Genomic DNA, 22759 nt, shown 5'->3' on the forward strand with positions numbered 1-22759 from the left:
AGGCAGGGGTTATTGATGTATCTTTGAACGACAGTTACTTTAACGCTGTGAGCTAAATGTGAATATATAAATAGCCCTATAGAAATGAAAAAAAATTGGTCAGAAGTTCAACCACATGACTAGAAATGTAATAGGTATAATATAATAATTTGAAACTACGTGAAAAAAAACATTTTTTTGAAAGACTATCTACATACATGCAATTCAGTATGTTTTATATGTAGGGAGATAGCACTAAGGACGGATCCAGCTTTGGTGCCAGGAGGGGGTCACATAGTCGTGGGCTTAATAATTTAATTTTGATAACAATAGACAATAAATAAATAATTATGTTCTTCAATTAGTCCAAGTTAGTTCAAGTCCTGGAACTAGCACGGGGGGGGTCATGACCCCCATGATCCCCCCTGGATCCGCCGTTGGATAGCACTAACTACAAAAATAGTGCACGAGCACGACCGAGCTTTAAATAAAAATATAAAAATAATTGATCTGATTTCTTGCTTTTTCATTGGGTATTGTTAGAATGCTATCATATTACTTTTTTTTTGCAGTTTGTACTCAATTATAAAAAATATTCATTTTAGTGGAACACTTCGTATTGTTAACCACTGTTATTTTAATTTTATTTTTTTATTCCTTAGATGGGTGGACGAGCTCACAGCCCACCTGGTGTGAAGTGGTTGCTGGAGCCCATAGACATCCACAGCATAAATGCGCCACCCACCTTGAGTTACAACTGCCCCACCCTTCAAGCCGAAACGCATTACTGCTTCACGGCAAAAATAGGCAGGGTGGTGGTACCTACCCGCGCGGACTCAAGAGGTCCTACCACCAGTAAAAATATTTTCGCCACACAGACATAGGTACGCCAAACCGAGTAATTGATAGGCGAAGTTAACCGATTTACTTATTGAAGCTCCATGTGTATTATGCTACCTTACGTACTGATTTTTAAAAGAAATAAAACACTTTTTAACATATTTTGTAATCTTTTTTCTTTAATTTTCAAAATAAATATTTTTTTATGAAAAATCACAGCACCAATTTATTAACGACACTAATTTAGGTCTCTCATTAATAATTTAATCACATCATTAGGAAGCTGTAAGTTTGGCAACATTTTTTCCTACGTGGTAGCATTTAGGACATGCATAATCTTGATCCATAGTTTTGTTTGCCTAAAAATACGGTAATATTAAATTAATACTACTGGCTTAGAAAAATAAATAATGATATTTTAAATAAGTTAAAATTATATCAAAGTATACTTTACAAAATCTAAGATCAGTCTTTTCATTTACAGTTTTCATAATATAAAATAAAGAAAAAACATAACAAAGTCAAAATAGGATATTGTAAAATTTAAATCTTTCTACAAAATATAAACTATAAAAGCAGTACTTTATGGTGTTTACTAAAATGGACAACTAAAAATCTCATCTTTTTACAACTACAAAAATATTATAGAATATTTACCACCAAACAGTAATAACAAAAAATATGACTGCATCCCATAGTATGAGGCAATACTGGTTTGTTTGAGCAACAAGCACACACAGTACTCAAAGTCATATTTGGAGCTCCAGGTTGACTAAATGTATGCACAGGTTTGTTCCACCATACATATTTCAAAAACTTTGAGAGCCTTTGCTTTAAACCAATTATATTAAAAAGTGATATTCCAGTGCCAAAAAGTTCCTGTAAATAAAAATAGTATTGTATTCAAATGTCACTTGTATTCATTTTCTTTACAGCTTTTACTTACAATCAAATTATGCCATAGAAGTTCTCGAGTCCAAGAAAAATCTGTCAAATCTTCTCTTGTTTGATTAACACCTATTAGCTCTAAGCCTAAAATGAAGTCTATTAGTAAAGGATGTTTTCCACTTTGTATAAACCTTAGAAAATTTAGTACTTCACTGAATAACTGAATTTTTTCAACATTTTGTATGAAATTTTGTACTTTTGTGTTAGATGTCAAACTAAATATGCCTCTTTCCTTTAAATATTTTAAACCAATGGTGTAACCATAATACCAGCACAATTTACTCTTTGTAAAATTCAATGTTGAATATTGTACTGATAATATTTCTTGCCCAAATGTGTATTTTTTGTCATACACTGAATGCTTGAAGATCCATGTCCTTATCAACAATTCAATCTCAGGTAAAAAAGGTTGTATATACCGTGGCTGGAAATGAAAAAAAAACAGTAGATACTAATAATTTTTGGCACCGCAATAATAATAAACTAATATTACTATTGCTCACATTTTAATATTATTATAAACAACTTTTATACTTTTAGGCATGCTATGGTGTCAACTTTTTAAATTTTTCTAAATTAATTAAATTAATAAAAACTCTAGTCGTAATTTAGTAGTATAGTTCACACTATCAAAAGATAGTAGTGGCATGCCAGACCTAATAGAACAAGTTTAGGGCAAAGTGGAAAAACAATATTATTAAGCAACTTACAAAATCTCAGTCCCTTTGCTTTAACTATCTATAAAATTAAATGAATTTTTTTTTATTGATCATTTAAAAATTAGTATGCCCTAGCCGTATCGACAGCCCACAGCAGTAATAGACAAACCTAATTGTGGAACACATACATAGAAAAATTCAATTTATATTCTTTTTTATTATTTGTCAATTTGAATTTTACTGATCAAATGCAATAAAAACTCATATTCACCTGTCTAATACACACATTGTTCGGTGCTTTGTATGAACAAATCGATCAACTTAACACCAAAAAAATGACTGTGCTAGTGTTCAAATTTCAAAGGCAGGTACAAATATTTTCAATGATATATGTATACAGCTCAGGTGTAGGAAATACTCCCATGATGAAGAAATAACATTGTGTAACCAGCAAATTTTATAAAAAATACATTGAAGAGATAGATCCAAGTAATAAGGTGAGTAGCAATATTCATGTTGTGATGTCAATGGGTTACCTTTTGAACTTAAAACCTAGGCGGAGCTGTAAGCCTGTTCACATGATGACGCATTAAAAAAGTCATGAATATACTACACCTCTAAAATGTTTATAATTAAAAATGTACTTGGGGATCAACTTTACAAAAAAAAAAAAACAAATCATAAACTGACATGAAAAAAAGTGACATATAATTATATCACATTAAGTGTTTTCTGGGTTTAATCTCACATACGTAACGCGGCAAAAACATTTTTGTTATTACTCGTACCTCAATAAACTTTGTCGCCTGCAAGAACAATTCTTTTATAAGTTCTTCCACTTGAATATCTAAGCTTACAGCGTCCAGCTAAAATAAAACATTCAAATTGATTCCCTGATCAGCAGTCACAGAATATGAACTCTTTATTTTTAATTGCACTCTGTACCTGTGTTACGCGGGGTATGTAATTTACAACCATAACTTTAATGCAATTATGTTATTAATACTGTGGATAGCTACAATATTAAACAAACGAAATGCATAGATATTAAACTTATCTAAGATAACAAAATGTTATTTATTGGTTTCTTAATTTACTTTTGGACCTTACATGTATTTTGAGTAGTTTCTATGTATTTTCGATACGGTACTACGGTACGGTACATAAAACCATAGATTATACACTTACATAAAACAATCTATATAGGTAGGTAGGTAGGTACCGTACCGGTAAAATGGGGCGATTAGGGATTGAGAGGCGAATTGGGAAAAAACCGGGAAAATCTTTCGACGCTCAATATAAGTTTTATATTCGTTGCAAAATCTTCCATTTTTTGTAGTTTAATAGTAGAATGTTGAAAGTTTACAAAACAACTCTGAATATGCATGATAATAGCTGCTAACTTATAAAAAATCGCGTTTCAAATTAACTTCCTGTGGTGGTAATTATTTTAGTGCTAGAAACTTTGCTCTCTTTTATTTATTTGATAATAATAGAAGACGACTATGATTTATAAACGTTATTTAGTATTTGAACCAGCATATATATTAAAGGTAAGTCTCAGTTGTTATTGGTTTTTATGTATTTGATTAAATAAAAATACATGTAAAAATCTGTTGTTTTTGGGGATATTCGGGACGTCTTAGGTATAAATAACAACGAAAAAGGGGTCAATTGGGATGACAATACGTGAAATGGAAACGACCTAAGTATAAATAAGTACAGGTTTGTAGGGTTGTGTACATAGTTATAACAATATTTTTTAAATTTGTTGGTAAAAATCTGGTTTATTCGAAGCGAAATTGGGAATAAGTCTTTAGTTGAAATAGATAAGCAATTTAATATAAGTAAGTCGATTTTGCAGAGACATGTAACAAGATCAATGAAATCTCAAGGTGGACAAAAATGTCTAAGTAATACATAATAAAATATTTAATATTTGTTCAGAGTGGGGGTATTCATCTGATTAATCCATGGAATAACCGACACACCTAATCTCTTAACCCAGATAGAAATATCAGCCCCTAAGTACTTACCAAGAACGGAGAAATATAAACCGTTTCTAAGAAAGCCCACTATATATGTATAAATATATAAATATATATATTTGTTGTTGTTAATGCACTGTCGATTGCACCTATAATTGAGGTGATGTCTGCCATGTACTTTTGTCAGTTTTTCAATATTTTTTTATTGATGATCACTTTGTTGGTGCAACTAAATAAATAAATAAATTAAAACTACATATAAAAAAAAAGTGGTGCCAACCCTAGCAAATTTCTCATTTCGTCCCAATTAACCGCAATTTTCGGGTAAATAGGGATTACACCTATTTTTGTATTTTTTGCTTAAACTGGAATGCTAGTTGCATAATTTTAAATTAGACAACAAAGATGCCCCCAAGACTCAATCATTTTGATCCTGATATAGCATTATATACATCAACACCTACCTTAAAATTGCTCATAAAGTTGGAATTTGTCACTAATCGCCCCATTTTACGGTACTTCTTAAAATACATTTTTTTGTACAATTTTTCCTTATTAGGAAAGGCAAGGGGATCTAAGCCCATACAGCAATAAAAGACAACTGTGGTGAATGGTTTTTTCACACAGCACTAGCAACGGGAGAAATCCCTAAGAAATAAGACAGGCTGTCAGATGGAGGGATAAAATGTCATGATACAAAATTGTATTCTACGTTTTTAAAAGGTTCAAAGATAAAAAGTCAATTGATTGTTAATGTATATGTACGATTTTAAGGTGCGTGTGGAATAAATAAGTGCTTCCTATACTGCAGTTTGAGTTCAATCCGCAACGACAACAGTTGCCCACATATTTCCTATATTATAAACTATATCAGCTCATTCATCAATCACGCCATTCAGACAATAGGAGTACATCATAGAGTTACTTAGGTACTTAATAACTCCATGGAGTGGGTGAATGAAGTTAGCCCCTCAAAAAAATTTTTTTTTCCTGTTTTCTACTTATTTTCTATTAATTCGTTTGTTCATCATTTGTTCTTGATTGTTCATTGTTCATAATTGTTTGTTCCCCATTTATTTATTTTAAAAAAAAATTAAAAAATATATCTAAAAGTTAGCCCCTCGATTGCAATTTTTAATATTTTTTCGTCCTTAATTACTCGTAAATATTCATTTTCGATTGTTCTTATATAAAATACGTTTGTTCTCTTTCGAAATTACTCATTTTTTGTTTAATTAATTGTATTAGTTGAATAAATGTATACAAAATATGTGTACTGCGCATGCCATAAGTGTATAATCTATGGCGCATGCGTCAACTATAATGCGAAAAAAAAAGGGCGGGAACGTCAAAATAAATAGGCGCTTTTTTCAAGTTAATTTTAATTTATTTGGTTTTAGCCCTTTTTTACGACATTGTTTCTTAATTTTTCACTGTGTTAGAGTTTAAAATTATATTCCATAAGTGTGTTCCGTATTAATGGACGATGACGACAGGGGTGAGGGCTTCAGCTCCGCCCCTGTGTCCGCTCCCAAAATAATGGGAAAACGAAGATTGACCTCATCTGAATACGACGAAAGCCGCAAAATAAAAATGACTTTCATTAAAAATAAGCGCGGTCTTTTTAAAGATCACCATGCTCTTTATGAAGACCTTACAAAAAAAGAATACCCAGTGCTTCTTCAGTCAAGCCTCTCGCAACCAAATAACAGAGTCCCAATGGATCTGTTAAGAATAAACAAATCTTTAAAAAATGTTCAAGGGGTACAGTATGTCAAAGCTGCTGGAAACTTTTTTGCTAAAGTTTACTTTGGCTGTGCTCGGGATGCCAACGCTTTTTTATTAGATGTAAGCTTTATGGAGTTAAACAATTGGACAGCAAAAATACCTTACGATAGCATTGAGAGTCAAGGAATTATTCGAGCTCCTGTGGAATTAGATGAAGAATCTCTTTTAGTAAATTTAAAAGCTTCATGCACAATACTCGGAGTAAAAAGATTTTTCAAAAAACAAGAGAATGGAAGTGACAAGCCACTGCAAACTGTGCTGGTTACATTTTTGGCGTCTAGCCATCCTGATCACGTCACATACGAGCATATTTGGATGCCTGTTTCGGATTATATTAGACCTGTGTTACAGTGCTTCAAATGCTACAAATTCGGACATGGAAGTGGTGCCTGTAAAGCCACTCAAGTTTGCTCTATTTGTTCAGGCAATCATTTTTATAAGGAGTGCAGCACTCCCAACATCTTCAAGTGCTCCAACTGCAGTGGACCACATTCTGCAGTTTCTTACTCTTACTCAGTAAAGGCAGCCAAGGTTGCTGAAGTTAAAAATAAGATCATCGGCAAGCAAACATCATATGCAGCCATACTAAAGACTCCTGTTATTAAGAACCCCGTGACCTCTTCTGACATACCTATATCTGCGAAGACCCCTCAAGGTAGGGCTTTAATTTCAGACATTATCAATTCAGAAATTGTCATCAGAACCATTACAAAAACTTTAATAGAATTGTTAAAGAAAAAGGATTCTAAATCCCCTTCTGGACCTATATCTACTCAATTAATTAAAGAAATGCTAGTAACGAATTTTACATCATAAATTATGGATAGTTCTACTCAATCTTATATGCATAATTCTGTTGGTCAGTTTAATATCATTCATTGGAACTCTAGAAGTTTATTTCCTAAATTAGATCAACTTAAAGATTTCCTCAGTAAACTTGACAAGTGTGTTGATATGATTTTATTCAATGAAACCTGGTTAACTTCACATAAAATCATCAAATTACCTGGATTTAATGTTATAAGAAGAGATTCCAACCACCCACATGGTGGGGTTGCTATTGCATTACGCTCTAAGTATAAATTTAAAATAATAGACACAATTTCTCAATATCATTTTCAAAATATTTTAATTACAGTTTACATTAATAATTTTTCTTGTGACATTCTATGTGTTTACATTCCTCCACCACCAAATGGTAAGTTCACTATTAATTTATTGAAAGATTCATGTTCTAAATTTGTTTCAAATAATTATTTAATAATTGGTGACTTCAATGCACATCATGCTTCCTGGAGTTCAAGAGTCAATGATAGAAGAGGTAAAGCCCTTCATGATTATGTGGAAAGTTCTGAGTTAGTTTGTTTAAATGATGACACAATCACAACCTTTGCTCCATTTGGTCAACAAGGAAATGTATTGGATCTAGTATTCGCTTCCCCTGCTCTTAGCTCTAGTTGCACAGTTTCTGTCCTTGATGATTTGCTCAGTAGTAATCATTTCCCACTACTTATTGAAGTCTTTAACGATGCTTTTCTTCCTTCCCATCCTTCCTTTGGCCCGACCACCTCTTCAATAAATCAAGTTGATACACTAGATAATACCTCTTTAGCTAAGATAAATTTTAATAAGATTGACTGGTCAAAATTTAATAACTTATGTGAAAGTGAGTTTTCAAGTTTTAGCTTCGCTGATAACCCTCTTGAAAATTATAATATGTTTTTGAGTATTTTACATGACATATTAATGACTTTTGACAAAAAGTGTTACTCGCACAAAAAACGGAATTGTTCCAAAGCTGTTCCTTGGTGGAATGCTGATTGTGACCGCGTAGTTTTACAAGCCAAAGTTGCTTTATTATCGTACAAGCATTATCCAAATATGGAAAACTATATTATTTTCAAAAAGCTGGACGCTTTGAAGAAAAGAACTTTATATGAAATAAAACGTTCAAGCTGGATGAATCTTTGCTCATCATTCAATCGATTGACTTCGAGTAAAATTATTTGGGATCACATTCGTAGATTTAAACACGCTAAACTCAATCATATTTCTTCGTCTTCAAGTTTTTTTCAAAATCCCGCTAATGCATCTTTGTTTTTGGACTCGATAACTGGTTCTGAGAATGAAATTTCTGAATCTAAGTTACAAGATTTTTTTAACAGCCACGGAAAACCGGAGGCTCAATGGATGGTAGATCCATTCTCTATGGGCGAATTTGCGACTGCGTTAGAAAATAAAAAGGAAACCTCCCCTGGTCCTGATTTCATCCCTTATAAAGTAATCAAAAATCTTCCCCAGTATGCTAAGGAAATTTTATGGCAAATATTTAATGATCTTTGGCAAAACAACTGTATTCCTTCGAAATACCAGCTTCTTCCATTTGACTCCATACAGAGGAGGGCCGTTCGGATTGTCGATAATCCCATTCTCACGGATCGTTTGGAGCCTCTGGGTTTGCGGAGGGACTTCGGTTCCCTCTGTATTTTGTACCGTATGTTCCATGGGGAGTGCTCTGAGGAATTGTTCGAGATGATACCGGCATCTCGTTTTTACCATCGCACCGCCCGCCACCGGAGTAGAGTTCATCCATACTACCTGGAGCCACTGCGGTCATCCACAGTGCGTTTCCAGAGGTCTTTTTTGCCACGTACCATCCGGCTATGGAATGAGCTCCCCTCCACGGTGTTTCCCGAGCGCTATGACATGTCCTTCTTCAAACGAGGCTTGTGGAGAGTATTAAACGGTAGGCAGCGGCTTGGCTCTGCCCCTGGCATTGCTGAAGTCCATGGGCGACGGTAACCACTCACCATCAGGTGGGCCGTATGCTCGTCTGCCTACAAGGGCAATAAAAAAAAAAAAAAAAAAAAATTGGAAAACTCAACATGTAGTACCGATTTTAAAGCTTTACAAGGATCCCAACTGTATCAATTCTCACAGACCCATTTCATTAACTTCTTGTTTTTCGAAAATTTTCGAAACTATGTTAAAAAACAGGTTAGAGTGGTTTACTGAAAATAACAACTTAATACCAAGTACTCAATACGGATTTCGTAAAGGTAAAAGTACGATAGATAACTTAAGCTGTTTGATTGGCGATATTAAAAATAACTTCCATAATAATCAATTTACATTAGCGGTATTTTTAGATATTAAAGGGGCTTTTGATAATATAGATCATTCCTACCTTATTGAAAGTCTACATTCTTTAGGCTTTCCAGGACATGTTCTGTTCTGGCTGTACAATTTTCTGAACAAGCGCTCTATGTTTTTGAAAATTAAATCTAGTTTATTTGGTCCTAAAATTTCTACTAAAGGTACTCCTCAAGGTTGCGTTTTATCACCTCTCATATTCATACTTAGTTTAGTACGTTTCATAAAGAAAATTCCAAATACTGTTAAACATTTATTTTTTGCTGACGATCTTGTTCTCTATGTAAACTGTAATGATATTAAAAGTGGTGAATCGGTTATGAATAGTTGTTTGCGTAATATTTACGATTTACTTACTAATTCCCTAAAGCTTGAGGTCAATATTTCCAAAAGTTCTGCAATTTTATTTTCCCAAAATGGATTGCATTACCCTAAAGTTTTATACAATTATGATATTATTCCTGCTCAATCTTTCGTAAAATATGTTGGTCTTTCTCTAGATTTTGATCTTTCGTGGAAAACTCATATTGATGTTATTTGTAAAAGAGCTGAATTAGGTTTGAATATATTAAAATCGCTAACTGGAGTAAAATGGGGAGCTGATCCCAAAGTTTTAAAAACTATTTACATTGCAACAATCCGAAGCCATTTCGATTATGGCAGTATGTTCTTTTCGGACGCGAATTTTTCTATTCTTAGGAAATTAGATATTGTGCAAAATAGAGCATTACGAATAATTACTGGTGCTATGATGTCGTCTCCAATTAATTCCTTGGAAGTTGAGGCTGGTATTGTTCCTCTATACATACGAAGAAGTTTTATAATAGATAATTATTGCCTTAAGCTTATTAGCCGTGATAATCAAGTAACTTACAGGTATTTGAAGTATGCAAATATTCCAAATTATAATTTAATTCCGCTTCCTAATTCTTCATCCATATCCAGTGCCATAACGTACTTGAATTTTGAATTTCAGGATGTGGTATTTTGGTCTACCCTATTGCCTTGTTTCGAATATAACTTTCATGACATGTTGAGAGATGTGGCTATTGATCTAATCAAGTTTAAATCTAAAAATGATTTTCTGGAGTTCCTTGAAGATAAGACTGATTTTGTTAAAGTGTATACAGATGGCTCTAAAACTAAAGATAGAACTAGTTTTGCATTTTTTGATTCGTCCATGAACATAGGATCAGTTTATAAATGTAGCAATTTTTTCTCTGTTTTTTCGGCTGAAGTACTAGGCATTATATATGCTTTAGAGCACATTCGAGTAAATTACTCTGCAGGGGACAAAATTTTAATTCTATCTGATTCAATGAGCGCCTTGCAAGCTCTTAAAAATAAATGTATTAGTGCATCTGTAAATTATTTAATTTATAAGTTAAGAAGTTGTTTGAGTTTTTTGTATTTCAGAAATATATTTGTTGAATTTTGTTGGGTGCCAGGTCACTCTGGTATTGTGGGTAATGAATTTGTTGATAAATTAGCGAAATCTACAAAAGATATAAATATTTCCGATTTTAAAGTTCCGTACTCAGATTTAGTTTATTCAATTAAACAAAATATGATGAAACGTTGGTCTAATTACTTGTCTAAGTCCAGAGAAACGAAAGGTAAATGGTTAGCTGAAATAGTCCCAGTACCTAGTACTAAATCTTGGTTTGATAATTTTAGATTCTTCCCGGGAAGAGCCTTTATATCGATTATTTGTAGATTACGTATAGGCCACGGCCATTTTCCTGCGCATCTTTTTAGATTAAAGTTAAGTGAATCAGCTGCATGTACTTATTGTAACTCTGGCATGTGTGATCTAGATCATATTTTTTGTAATTGTCCTGAATTCAATCAACAGAGATTATTGTTTAATGCATTATGTAAAGACACAGGCTTAAAATCTATTCCTAATTCCATTCAAGGTATTTTAAAGCTTCCACAACTATTCTCAATAGTGTATAATTTTGTACTTCACACTATAGGACGACTATGAATGTATAATTCATGAATGTATCATAGGTCTCCTGCTTATGTGCAAGTTTAATTATTTTTTTATAACGACTCATGTTCTTTTTTGTTGTTTGTTGAAAGAAAACTTGTATTTTTTTATAGTAAGTTCTTGCAATTCATTTTGTCATTAATTTGTTGTTTTCAATGATTTGTAATTGTTTCTTGGTTTGGTTTGTTTCTTTTATTTGTGTTTTTATTGTAAGTTCTAGTTCATGTTCTATTTTTTTGTAAAATTAGCTTAAGCTGATGGCCGTGTTGCCAATGCTTTCAATAAATTAAAAAAAAAAAAAAAAAAATCAACTATAATGCCTAAACTTTCTACGCGGTTTTAATCGTGAAAAAAAAACAATTATAAATCCTGAAGGATCAATTAATTGGTATACAGTTTAATTAAAAAAATTAAAAAATAAATAAATAAAATAATGTGCATTCGCGTAAAGTTAGCCCAAATACATTTTTTCCATCCTCCTATATACCTATCGCTATGAAGGTATAAAAAAGATAGGTTAAGAGTTCACATAGGTAATATAAACAAATAAGTAAATAATATGTTCATTATTTATCTTTCAAGAGATAATGTAGGTATACATTATAATAACATTTTGACACAGTCGAAATTATATTCCTAACATTAGTAAAATAACATTTTAATATTTTTTTTATAGGTTATGTATTGAAATTGTTGGAAAATTATTTCATGTTTTAGCTGGAAAACTACATGGAGAATTATATGCAATACAAGATAATGAGCTCCATCAAATGAATTCGAATGAAACCAAACTGTTTACCATCCAAATTCGATTGTCGGGCAGATAGAAAACGAAAATTCACTCATAGTGAACCTCGGCCTGCATTTGTGAAACGGCAAAGACTCACTATTATCAAGGAAATTGAAGAGACGACTAAAAATGAGATGTGTCGTATTATTATACCTTTGCCATCTTGTAGTCAAGGTAGGTGTAACTGTCAATAATTAGTTACACTCACAGATCTCCTAATCAAATAACAATATCAGAAAAAATGAGAATAGTTAGTTAGTTAGTGGAAGTAGCCAAAATGGGCAAGTGGATCTCAGTTCCTATTACATAAGGTACTAGGAAGTTTGTGAAAATGAAAATTTATCACAGTGTAATATCACTTACTTACTTTAACAGTGAAGGAAAACATTGTGATGAAACCTGCACACCTAAATGTTCTTAGGATTTTCTTAGGTGTGTAATCCACCAACCAGCACTAGGCCAGCGTGGTGGACTAAGGCCTAAAAACCCTCTCAATGGTAGTGAAGGCCAGTGTCCAGCAAGGGGATATATTATATGGGCTGATGATGATGACTAGGAAGTTAAATACTACTACTACTACTATGACAGTACACATATAATCCTATATATTTACAAACTATACGTTTGTTGGAAATTGCTAACATTATTTCATATTTCCAGATGTCCAGCCACTTGAAAATAGGTGTAGTAATGACAAAGCTATCCAAGTAGCTCCAGCACAGGAACACAAAGGCAAGGCAAGTGTGTATTGCCACATCACCCCTTAATATATCTGAAGCAAGTAGAAGTAAATCAGAACCAGCAAAAAAAAAAACTGTTGTTCCTGAGGACAAATTTGACAGTGATGAGTCAAATGCACCAGCAACAGAAGGATCAACTGTTGACTATGGGTTATAGAAGAATATTAATTCATATTTATTTAAATTAATATTAATGAATATTAATTTAAATTATCGTGCAAAATTCGTGGTCAAAACATATGTGTATTTTATAAATAAATATTCATTCTCAGTATTAATGTTGTTTTAATCATCGATTGAAAAATTGGTTCTTAATGAATTTAGTTGGAGCTAAATGCTGCTTGGAGCTTAATACTTTCGAATAACATAAACACGTGACTTTAAGCATAAACATATTTTTTAGGTAAATACTTTATTTAGCTTTGCTGGATTTATCCAAGATTTCGACATACCAAAATTTCATACAGGAACGACAGATAGATAGCTATCTGATTGAATACCCTTGTAGAATTGAGCTTCGAAGAAAAGTTTATTCTTATTCTTTATTAGACTTTATTCTAGTTGCAGTGTCGGTTAGAGAAGCTTGCACAGATACTGCATGGAATAAATAGTCATTATAATTATAAAATATATTTCTGTTTACATACCATACAATTTTCATAGTTCAAATATGAATTTGGATTGATATGAATTTATTTCGATTATCAAAATAATTTGTATTAAACATTTATATTTCCTCAAAATTTCTATTTTTATAATAATGACTGTGACCACCCCATAAATCACAAAATTAAAAATATTAAAGATAACTTATTTTTAAATCATATATTAAAAATTATAAACAGATCGCGAATTAAAATATTATATTATGCCTATCATTCTTAAATAATTCAGTAATGAATTTTCGCATCGCCGCGCCGTATATAATTAATATGAATAATAGGGTATTGCCCACTGTGCTAAAAAAAACATAAATTATGTTTTTTTGATAGATCTACAAACAAGCAAGTGAGTAATGCTATGTTTCCATAAATAAAAAGGCAAAAAAAAATTAAAGAAAGATATTATGCACAAGTTCAAATGCATATGTATTGTGCTAAAAGTAAAACTTGCTACTTTTGTGTAGCATCCAGCAACTTTGAAAAAACTAATCAGGTCACTATAATTAGTAGGTATTGATTTTGATTCCGAGTAAGTTGCACAGTTGTTAGATAATGTAGTTTCTTTTTGGAAGAATAACAATTTTCTAATCTTACACAAAAATGTAATGTTAAATATTTAAAAAAAACTTTATACCTATTTTCCTTTTAGTGAGTCGTCGTGGCCTAAAGGTTAAGACGTCCGGTGCATTCGTATCGAGCGATGCACTGGTGTTCGAATCTCGCTGGCGGGTACCAATTTTTCTAATGAAATACGTACTCAACAAATGTTCACGATTGACTTCCACGATGAAGGAATAACATCGTGCAATAAAAATCAAACCCGCAAAATTATCATTTGCGTAATTACTGGTGGTAGCACCTCTTGTGAGTCCGCACGGGTAGGTACCACCGCCCCGCTTATTTCTGCCGTGAAGCAGTAATGCGTTTCGGTTTGAAGGGTGGGGCAGCCGTTGTGACTATACTGAGACCTTAGAACTATATCTCAAGGTGTGTGGCGCATTTACGTTGTAGATGTCTATGGGCTCCAGTAACCACTTAACACCAGGTGGGCTGTGAGCTCGTCCACACATCTAAGCAATAAAAAAAATAATAAAAAAATAGGGAGTACAAAATATTGATGTGTACAAAGTGAATGTGATTTAATAAAAATAATATTTCAATTTAAATTATGTTTTATTAAAAATTATTCTTAACATACAGGTACAAAGGTTACATAACATTAATATTTATTCCTTTTCATATTTAAAAGCCCATATTTAGCACATTTGTGGAAAACAGAATCAAAATAATAATGAGTTGCTAGCCATAGAAGACCAGCATAAAAGTCTTATTAAAATCTGTTCAGTAATTTTTGAATGAAGAGTGAAAATACTTACAAAACTTCCTATTTATAAGTAAGGATTACTTATTTAATTAAAGAGTTTTGTAGGTGGCAAACTATCTAAAAACTTTCTATTTTCCACCAAGTTGACATCAATTATCCTTCCTGCATATATATTTATTGTATTGTTTTTTTTATAGTCTAACAAGGGGTGATATTACATTTGCAATTTCTGGGAGTTTGTTGAAAAATATATTGCTTGCTTGACTTACAGATAAATCGAAATCATCAGCCAATTGAGAGAATGTTCTATTTAATGTTATTCTCATCAGACATAATATAATATTTTGTTCAGAAACATTTGTATGTTTCTCAATCAAGCCTATTATGAAACATAATTCTTGTGGAAGACCAATATATAAACGTTGTTTATTTTTCACTTTAGATAAAGTTGTTAACACATTCATTTTTTCAACTTTTTAGTCTTCTTGAGAGCTATAGTCTGAAGTGCACAAGTCTTTGATGGAGTGGAGATATAGAGAGATAACTCATAGTCAACAGTTGATCCTTCTGTTGCTGGTGCATTTGACTCATCACTGTCAAATTTGTCCTCAGGAACAACAGTTTTTTTTTTGCTGGTTCTGATTGTTTACTTATACTTGCTTCAGATATATTAAGGGGTGATGTGGCAATACACACTTGCCTTGCCTTTGTGTTCCTGTGCTGGAGCTACTTGGATAGCTTTGTCATTACTACACCTATTTTCAAGTGGCTGGACATCTGGAAATATGAAATAATGTTAGCAATTTCCAACAAACGTATAGTTTGTAAATATATAGGATTATATGTGTACTGTCGTAGTAGTAGTAGTAGTATTTAACTTCCTAGTCATCATCATCAGCCCATATAATATATCCCCTTGCTGGACACTGGCCTTCACTACCATTGAGAGGGTTTTTAGGCCTTAGTCCACCACGCTGGCCTAGTGCTGGTTGGTGGATTACACACCTAAGAAAATCCTAAGAACATTTAGGTGTGCAGGTTTCATCACAATGTTTTCCTTCACTGTTAAAGTAAGTAAGTGATATTACACTGTGATAAATTTTCATTTTCACAAACTTCCTAGTACCTTATGTAATAGGAACTGAGATCCACTTGCCCATTTTGGCTACTTCCACTAACTAACTAACTATTCTCATTTTTTCTGATATTGTTATTTGATTAGGAGATCTGTGAGTGTAACTAATTATTGACAGTTACACCTACCTTGACTACAAGATGGCAAAGGTATAATAATACGACACATCTCATTTTTAGTCGTCTCTTCAATTTCCTTGATAATAGTGAGTCTTTGCCGTTTCACAAATGCAGGCCGAGGTTCACTATGATTGAATTTTCGTTTTCTATCTGCCCGACAATCGAATTTGGATGGTAAACAGTTTGGTTTCATTCGAATTCATTTGATGGAGCTCATTATCTTGTATTGCATATAATTCTCCATGTAGTTTTCCAGCTAAAACATGAAATAATTTTCCAACAATTTCAATACATAACCTATAAAAAAAATATTAAAATGTTATTTTACTAATGTTAGGAATATAATTTCGACTGTGTCAAAATGTTATTATAATGTATACCTACATTATCTCTTGAAAGATAAATAATGAACATATTTACTTATTTGTTTATATTACCTATGTGAACTCTTAACCTATCTTTTTTATACCTTCATAGCGATAGGTATATAGGAGGATGGAAAAAATGTATTTGGTCTAACTTTACGCGAATGCACATTATTTTATTTATTTTGTTTTTAATTTTTTTAATTAAACTGTATACCAATTAATTGATCCTTCAGGATTTATAATTGTTTTTTTTTCACGATTAAAACCGCGTAGAAAGTTTAGGCATTATAGTCACTGAGCAAGTAATCACTACGTTGACGCATGCGCCATAGATTATACACTTATGGCATGCGCAGTACACATATTTTGTATACATTTATTCAACTAATACAATTAATTAAACAAAAAATGAGTAATTTCGAAAGAGAACAAACGTATTTTATATAAGAACAATCGAAAATGAATATTTACGAGTAATTAAGGACGAAAAAATATTAAAAATTGCAATCGAGGGGCTAACTTTTAGATATATTTTTAATAATTTTTTTTAAATAAATAAATGGGGAACAAACAATTATTGACAATGAACAATCAAGAACAAATGATGAACAAACGAATTAATAGAAAATAAGTAGAAAACAGGAAAAAAAAATTTTTTTGAGGGGCTAACTTCATTCACCTCCATGGAGTACTTATTATATATCTACTTTTTTTTTATTTTATGACCTGGTAACAGAGACCTTTAGGTCATATCTTATTTGAAAAATGTGCATTACTTTGGGGTCACTACACTTCACTTCAATAAATTTTGTCATTTACATTATTTGAATTATATTTTTCATATAATTATAAATAGGTTTATCGGATGTTGGATCTTTTAGTAAAAAGTGGCGGCGGGCGAGAGGAAGAAACACATTTAATGCATTGGTATCCTCACTAGCCAGCACAAGTCTGAAATATGAAACTTTGGCAATCGAAAATAATGTGATGGATCGTCCCTTCCTTTGCTTGACAGTGTAAACATTGGTTGTTTGAAACAATGCCAAGTCCTGCTAGGTGTGACGGCGCAGTATTATGGCCAAAACTCAATCTGTTTATTGTTGTAATGAAATCTCGACTCTCACTAGTTTTCAATTTGTCATTCTTTTTGTATGGCAATTAACTTTATACGAAGCCTTTGTTTACAGTCTCGAAGTATTAAAAATCTTCAATCATTACATACTCTCATATAGATTCTGAAATTTGAAAAATGAAATGAAGCGAAATTAGATGAAGTTGATTTCTTTTAGACTTTAACCAATTGGGATGAAATCAAATGAAACCGGATGAAATAAAGTCACGGTAAAATGGAGGTTATTTACCGAGACTTTGTGAATTTTCTGGAAGAACCGAGAAGCTACGTTCAGCGGCTTTGTTTCATTTTTCCACATCTATGCACTTTCACAGATATTAAACAATTAATAAACCACCGTTATTACATATTTAAACCCAAAGAAACACTAAATAGACAAAATAAAACAAATCACACAACTTCACTTCCCGCCAAAAAGACGTTTAAGTAATACCGTACTTGTGTGCCTTTACACAGATATTTTTTCTCTTAGTTTTATCCTCGAAAAAGTCCACTAAAAAATCTCAGTGAACGACCACCATTTTACTGAGATTATATTTCATCCCATATCATCTCATCTCATTTCATTTAATTTCATCCCAGTTAATTAATGTCTCAAATCAATCAACTCCATTTTATTTTATTTCACTCCATATTATCATTTTTCATAAAAATAAGAATATAAATTAAAATAAGACATGATCTTAAGGTCTGAGTTACCAGGTCAGAAAATCCCATAAAAAAATTGAGTATACAAATTACAATAATCTGTGGAAGACAAGGCTTTATGTGCTTAGATCCCTTGCCTTTCTTAAAAGGAAAAATTGATTAAAATTGTATCAAAAAAATCTGTGGAATTTAAGGCAACAATTGCTAGAATAATAATTTGCGTTTTTGGAAATAAGTGGCACATTTCTGTTCAGAAAAAATACGCCTGTCTTAAGTGATCTGTTATGGAATTATAAAACACAAGTAACAACAATCATCAGCATGGTTATTTCACCACAAAGCCCCATTGATGACGCTCAAAGTGTGCAAACCAAAAGAACCAACATGGCTACTAAACAATCTTCAGTAGCCGATACTAGAGCTGAACTAGCTGAATTGGTCAAACGGAAAGCTGAAGTAGCTGTAAGTAGACATAATGACAGTCCTTTTGAGCATTTAATCTACCCTTCCTAATGAAAATGTTTACAGGAAACTTTAGCGAACTTGGAACGTCAGATTTATGCATTTGAGGGATCATATCTGGAAGATACTCAATTGTATGGAAATATAATTAGAGGATGGGATAGATACCTCACAACGAACAAAAGCACTAATTCCAAAGCTGACAAACGTAACAGAAAGTTCAAAGAAGCAGAAAGATTGTTTTCTAAATCTAGTATTACGTCTATGGCTGTAAGTTAATCTTTAAGTGAATTATTCTGTTTTATAACGTCTTAAAATACGATAACATAAATCCATTAAATTATTTCAGGCTGTTAGTGGACTTGTAGATGCTGCTGAAGCTAAAAGTAAGGATATTGAAACTGAAAATAATCAACTCACGACCGAAATATATTTTATTTTTTATAACAATTCCTTATTTCAGATGAAAGAAATAGTGAAACTGAATCGCAAACTAATGAAGACTCTTCAGACACACAGATTAGTTCAAATCTCAATCTTGGAGGTCTTAACCATACGACAATTCATGGTTCCACTGAAAGCATTGCTTCTAAGCCATCTGGGAAACAAAATACTAATGGAACATTAGATAAAACATTAACTAGTGCTCAAACAAAACAAACAGCTACACAAAAAATAGCTACTGCATCTGGCATGCTCCAGAAGGCATTTAGTAGTGAAAGTAAAATATTATCAGGAATGGGACTTGATAGTCGACCTGGCACACCAAAAGAAAAGGAATCTAATGTAAACATTATTAATAAAGTTGATTTAACACCAAACTCACTAAAACACAAAATGTCTAGTAGCGGAAGCAGTAGTAGCGGCAGCATCAAAAAGAACAACAAGAAAGCTAGGCACAGGTGAACATTATGCACTCTATCATGTTAATGGCAGATTTTAGTAGGTGCTAGTCTGAAGATTTATGCTGGGTGTAAGGAAACCATTCCCATACTGAAATATTAATATGATACAAATACAGTACATACATAAACATAGTGCAGATATTTAAACTTAATGCGAACAGTATATTGACTCTTCAAAAGCAAACGTGACTAAGCGACAATAACTGCTTTATACTTAAATGATAGGCAATAACCATATTCAATGCGCAAAAAAAAAATTACTTCTAGGTCTATTATAATCATTTCAATCATACAGCTAGATTTGTTAAAATATATTTTTTTTCAGGTATTTCAACTTTAAATTAGTCTACTGTAAAGTTCATGCATTGTCGCTTAGTCACGTTTGCCTTTCAAGTGTTGATATATTCTAATTCTGCATTAAAAATTCGAAAAAAACATAACTTTACCATTTGTCCCATATATCATTATTAAGTTATATATTATAAATGAGTCGTCTATTATCAAAGGCGGCAATCTGTACATTTGGACAAAATTTTTTTATTGATATGTCAATACAGATTTATTTGAATATAATCGTCTCCTTCAAAGAATACGGTTCAAAACCTGCATTAAATAAAGGTTAATAGTTAACCTGTTATTTATCTAAGATGTCGTTCCGAAGAGTTTTGTGACTGCCAATGGAATACAAAGTCAATAATTCGTTTTTCTGATTTACCAATCATTGTCCAAAAGTCAGATTGCCGCCTTTGATAATAGTCGACTCAAATGTCATTTAATGTTACTAAGAGCAATGTTGTAAAGTGTAATTTAATGTTTTTTGTAATAGTTCTCAACACTCCTTGTAGCAATGAAACAATATGTATTCTTTTTAACTAATGTTATTGTATAAAAATAAATAATGAATTGTTGATTTACATAAAAATATTGTGACCTAATTGATACCATTAACTGTTCTTAATATCCTTTGTTTGAATCTTGATTCTGAAATTATGTTTTGTTTGTATTAGTAAAATTATACCAAACAGGACATGATAAATAGATATTAAATGAGAAACTGATACATACGCTTTAAAATATTAGGTAAGTCCTTAATTGGTCCACAATATTTCACCATAATATAATACAAAACTGGTAAGCATGCAATAATTCCAGAACAACACAAAAATATTATTTCTGGAGACTTTCTCAATTTACAACAGTTTAGGCTTTTGCTCCATATTGATCTAGTTGCATTCATCTGAAATGATAAGGTAAATCATTATATTTTTAGTTTATTTTTTTGAAGTTGAGTCTTTATATGAGAAATCTCAGTATTCTCTATCAAATCTAATATTTTATTGCATAAATGTGTTAGCAAGCTCGTATTATAACCAGTAACAATAGATATCACAATGTGCACGCTGGCACCTGGCAAATGTGAGGCTTTTGTATTGTGATTGTATGATATAATTATTGTCCTATCCTTCCAAAACACAACACATTACTGCTCCTTGCCAGAAACAGGCACGGTGCTTGTAGTAGGCACTGTAGGTTTTGCATGTTCCCAAAAACTTTACCACTATTTATATTTCTTATTACTATTACTCCATCATAAAAAATGGAAATTGGCCTTTGATGTCAACTATGGCATAGTTTGTTGCATTCATGTGAGTAAATTGGCTGACAATAATTGGTGTTCATTATGACTTATATTTTATGTAAGAAAAAATATTATGCATTATAGACATCTATTTGCATTTGCAAGTAAATTAAAAGAATTACTTGATTACTTCATTGTTACAATTAGTGTACTTACAGAATCAATAACATCCATGCATATAATATCCAGCCCTATTCTGTCAAAACTAAGAGATTCATAATAGTTATTCAGCTGTATGTAGCTCTGCATACAGTTCTCACACACTTTTGTACTATTCTCTTTGGGATTTATATTGTCTTCAATACATTGCATTGTTTCATTAAAAATTTGATAAAAATGGTAAGTTTTATTTGAAATTTCTGGTTTATCTTTAGTCCAGTTAAAACAATCTAAAATGATAAAATAAACATAAACAGACATGTATCTCATGCATTGCATTTAAGGAACCTTACTAGATAGCTCTCACTCTACTTTTATTCAGATACTTATAAAAGAAATAAAAAACAAAAGCATTAAAAGTTTTCACCGGGTAACATAAAATAAGGAAATGTATTTACAAAAAAAAATTGGAAAATCTTTACGTTGGCACAAACAAAATAGTGTCAACCATCTCCACAAGAATGACTTGCTTGAACTTGCAAGTTTTTTAATATACAGAATATATACGTACCATTACAATTTCCTTTGTTCCAAATAGCTAATATGTTATCATGATAATTCAAAACCACCTCTAATCTATCATGAGAAATAAAGATGGTTTCACATGAAGTTCCATTTAAATTGGTTTGAAGTAAATTTTTATAGCTCTCACGAAATTTTACATAATGATCAATACATTTTTCACATAGTCTTATCGGTCTCGCATGTTTGATTGAGCATTTTGTAAAATTAGATGCAGAATCCGCAAATTCATCAAGTAATTTCGTACAAATACTAGGATTCGCAAACAAATACCCCTCACCATTGTATTTTCTGAAAATTATTATTCATGTTACTCGGGCAAACGATAACTATGAAAATTTCCACCCCTAAACATACAATTTATAGCTTGTTACAGGCAATTCCTTTCCATCTCGATAATCTGCAAAATTACCGTGAGCAAACATCACAGCTAAGAAAAAATACACTGTTGTCATAGTTTTTTTTTTATGCAATGTTTTAATGTCTCCGTAATTTAATTTTAAAACAATTTTTTGTTATGATTAGATTTCAATTTGGTTAGCATAGACATGTCAAAATCAGAATTAGGGGTGAGGCGTATTTATCGGAATAGTCAAACTGAACAGGTTCGTCTAAGAAAAAACTTGGAACTGTTGTATTGACCGAAACAGCTGTTCCACAATTTTCCATTTGTTGCGTTGTTCCATTCCACAGCAAACAGTTAGAAACGAAACAGTTTGGAAGCTCTTTTCCCTTTTCACGTACAAAAATAGAAAAAGATAGCATATACATCCTGTTCCCAAACAGTTAGTAACATGCTCTTT

At 32.0% G+C, this 22759-nt stretch overlaps 4 protein-coding genes and 1 long non-coding RNA gene across 10 annotated transcripts; 2 read left to right on the forward strand and 3 right to left on the reverse strand.

Moving 5' to 3' along the window:
• Nucleotides 1–969: 969 nt before the first annotated feature.
• On the reverse strand, nucleotides 970–3621 carry LOC101743280 (peroxisome biogenesis factor 2). Its single transcript, XM_038018974.2, has 6 exons — nucleotides 3537–3621; nucleotides 3372–3441; nucleotides 3215–3292; nucleotides 1766–2191; nucleotides 1477–1698; nucleotides 970–1178 (listed from the first exon to the last, which is right to left on the reverse strand). Exons 2-6 carry the CDS (start codon nucleotides 3402–3404, stop codon nucleotides 1095–1097), a joined length of 843 nt encoding a protein of 280 aa, XP_037874902.1. The 5' UTR covers nucleotides 3405–3441; nucleotides 3537–3621; the 3' UTR covers nucleotides 970–1094.
• Nucleotides 3622–7859: 4238 nt separating this feature from the next.
• On the forward strand, nucleotides 7860–13155 carry LOC134200961 (uncharacterized). Of its 4 annotated transcripts, XM_062674890.1 has the most exons (4): nucleotides 7860–9261; nucleotides 10332–11739; nucleotides 12069–12315; nucleotides 12802–13155. In XM_062674890.1, the coding sequence occupies exon 1, from the start codon at nucleotides 7919–7921 to the stop codon at nucleotides 9002–9004; it is 1086 nt and encodes a 361-aa protein (XP_062530874.1). In that variant the 5' UTR covers nucleotides 7860–7918; the 3' UTR covers nucleotides 9005–9261; nucleotides 10332–11739; nucleotides 12069–12315; nucleotides 12802–13155. The 4 variants fall into 4 exon arrangements, 3 of the variants coding, with proteins under 3 accessions (XP_062530874.1, XP_062530875.1, XP_062530873.1); XM_062674891.1 differs by lacking the exon at nucleotides 10332–11739; XM_062674889.1 differs by lacking the exon at nucleotides 7860–9261 and having other exon boundaries at nucleotides 9270–11739.
• On the reverse strand, nucleotides 12029–16797 carry LOC134200962 (uncharacterized). Its single transcript, XR_009976095.1, has 3 exons — nucleotides 16131–16797; nucleotides 13334–15644; nucleotides 12029–12913 (listed from the first exon to the last, which is right to left on the reverse strand). It is a non-coding gene; the product is annotated as an uncharacterized LOC134200962 (long non-coding RNA).
• Nucleotides 16798–18392: 1595 nt separating this feature from the next.
• LOC101743098 (chromatin modification-related protein MEAF6) lies at nucleotides 18393–21612 on the forward strand. Of its 2 annotated transcripts, XR_009976180.1 has the most exons (5): nucleotides 18393–18731; nucleotides 18798–19001; nucleotides 19081–19117; nucleotides 19195–20125; nucleotides 20373–21612. XR_009976180.1 is itself a non-coding variant. In XM_038018906.2 (4 exons), the coding sequence occupies exons 1-4, from the start codon at nucleotides 18591–18593 to the stop codon at nucleotides 19635–19637; spliced, it is 825 nt and encodes a 274-aa protein (XP_037874834.1). In that variant the 5' UTR covers nucleotides 18393–18590; the 3' UTR covers nucleotides 19638–21612. The 2 variants fall into 2 exon arrangements, 1 of the variants encoding a protein (XP_037874834.1); XM_038018906.2 differs by having other exon boundaries at nucleotides 19195–21612.
• LOC101743137 (osteopetrosis-associated transmembrane protein 1) lies at nucleotides 20499–22585 on the reverse strand. 2 transcript variants are annotated; one of them, XM_038018905.2, is made up of 5 exons: nucleotides 22314–22585; nucleotides 22237–22247; nucleotides 21432–21664; nucleotides 20702–20873; nucleotides 20499–20617 (listed from the first exon to the last, which is right to left on the reverse strand). In XM_038018905.2, exons 1-5 carry the CDS (start codon nucleotides 22409–22411, stop codon nucleotides 20568–20570), a joined length of 564 nt encoding a protein of 187 aa, XP_037874833.1. In that variant the 5' UTR covers nucleotides 22412–22585; the 3' UTR covers nucleotides 20499–20567. The 2 variants fall into 2 exon arrangements, with proteins under 2 accessions (XP_037874833.1, XP_037874832.1); XM_038018904.2 differs by having other exon boundaries at nucleotides 21946–22247; nucleotides 22314–22582.
• Between the last annotated feature and the right edge of the window lie 174 nt (nucleotides 22586–22759).

Source organism: Bombyx mori, chromosome 22 (assembly GCF_030269925.1).
Source record: "Bombyx mori chromosome 22, ASM3026992v2".
Lineage (NCBI taxonomy): Eukaryota > Metazoa > Arthropoda > Insecta > Lepidoptera > Bombycidae > Bombyx > Bombyx mori.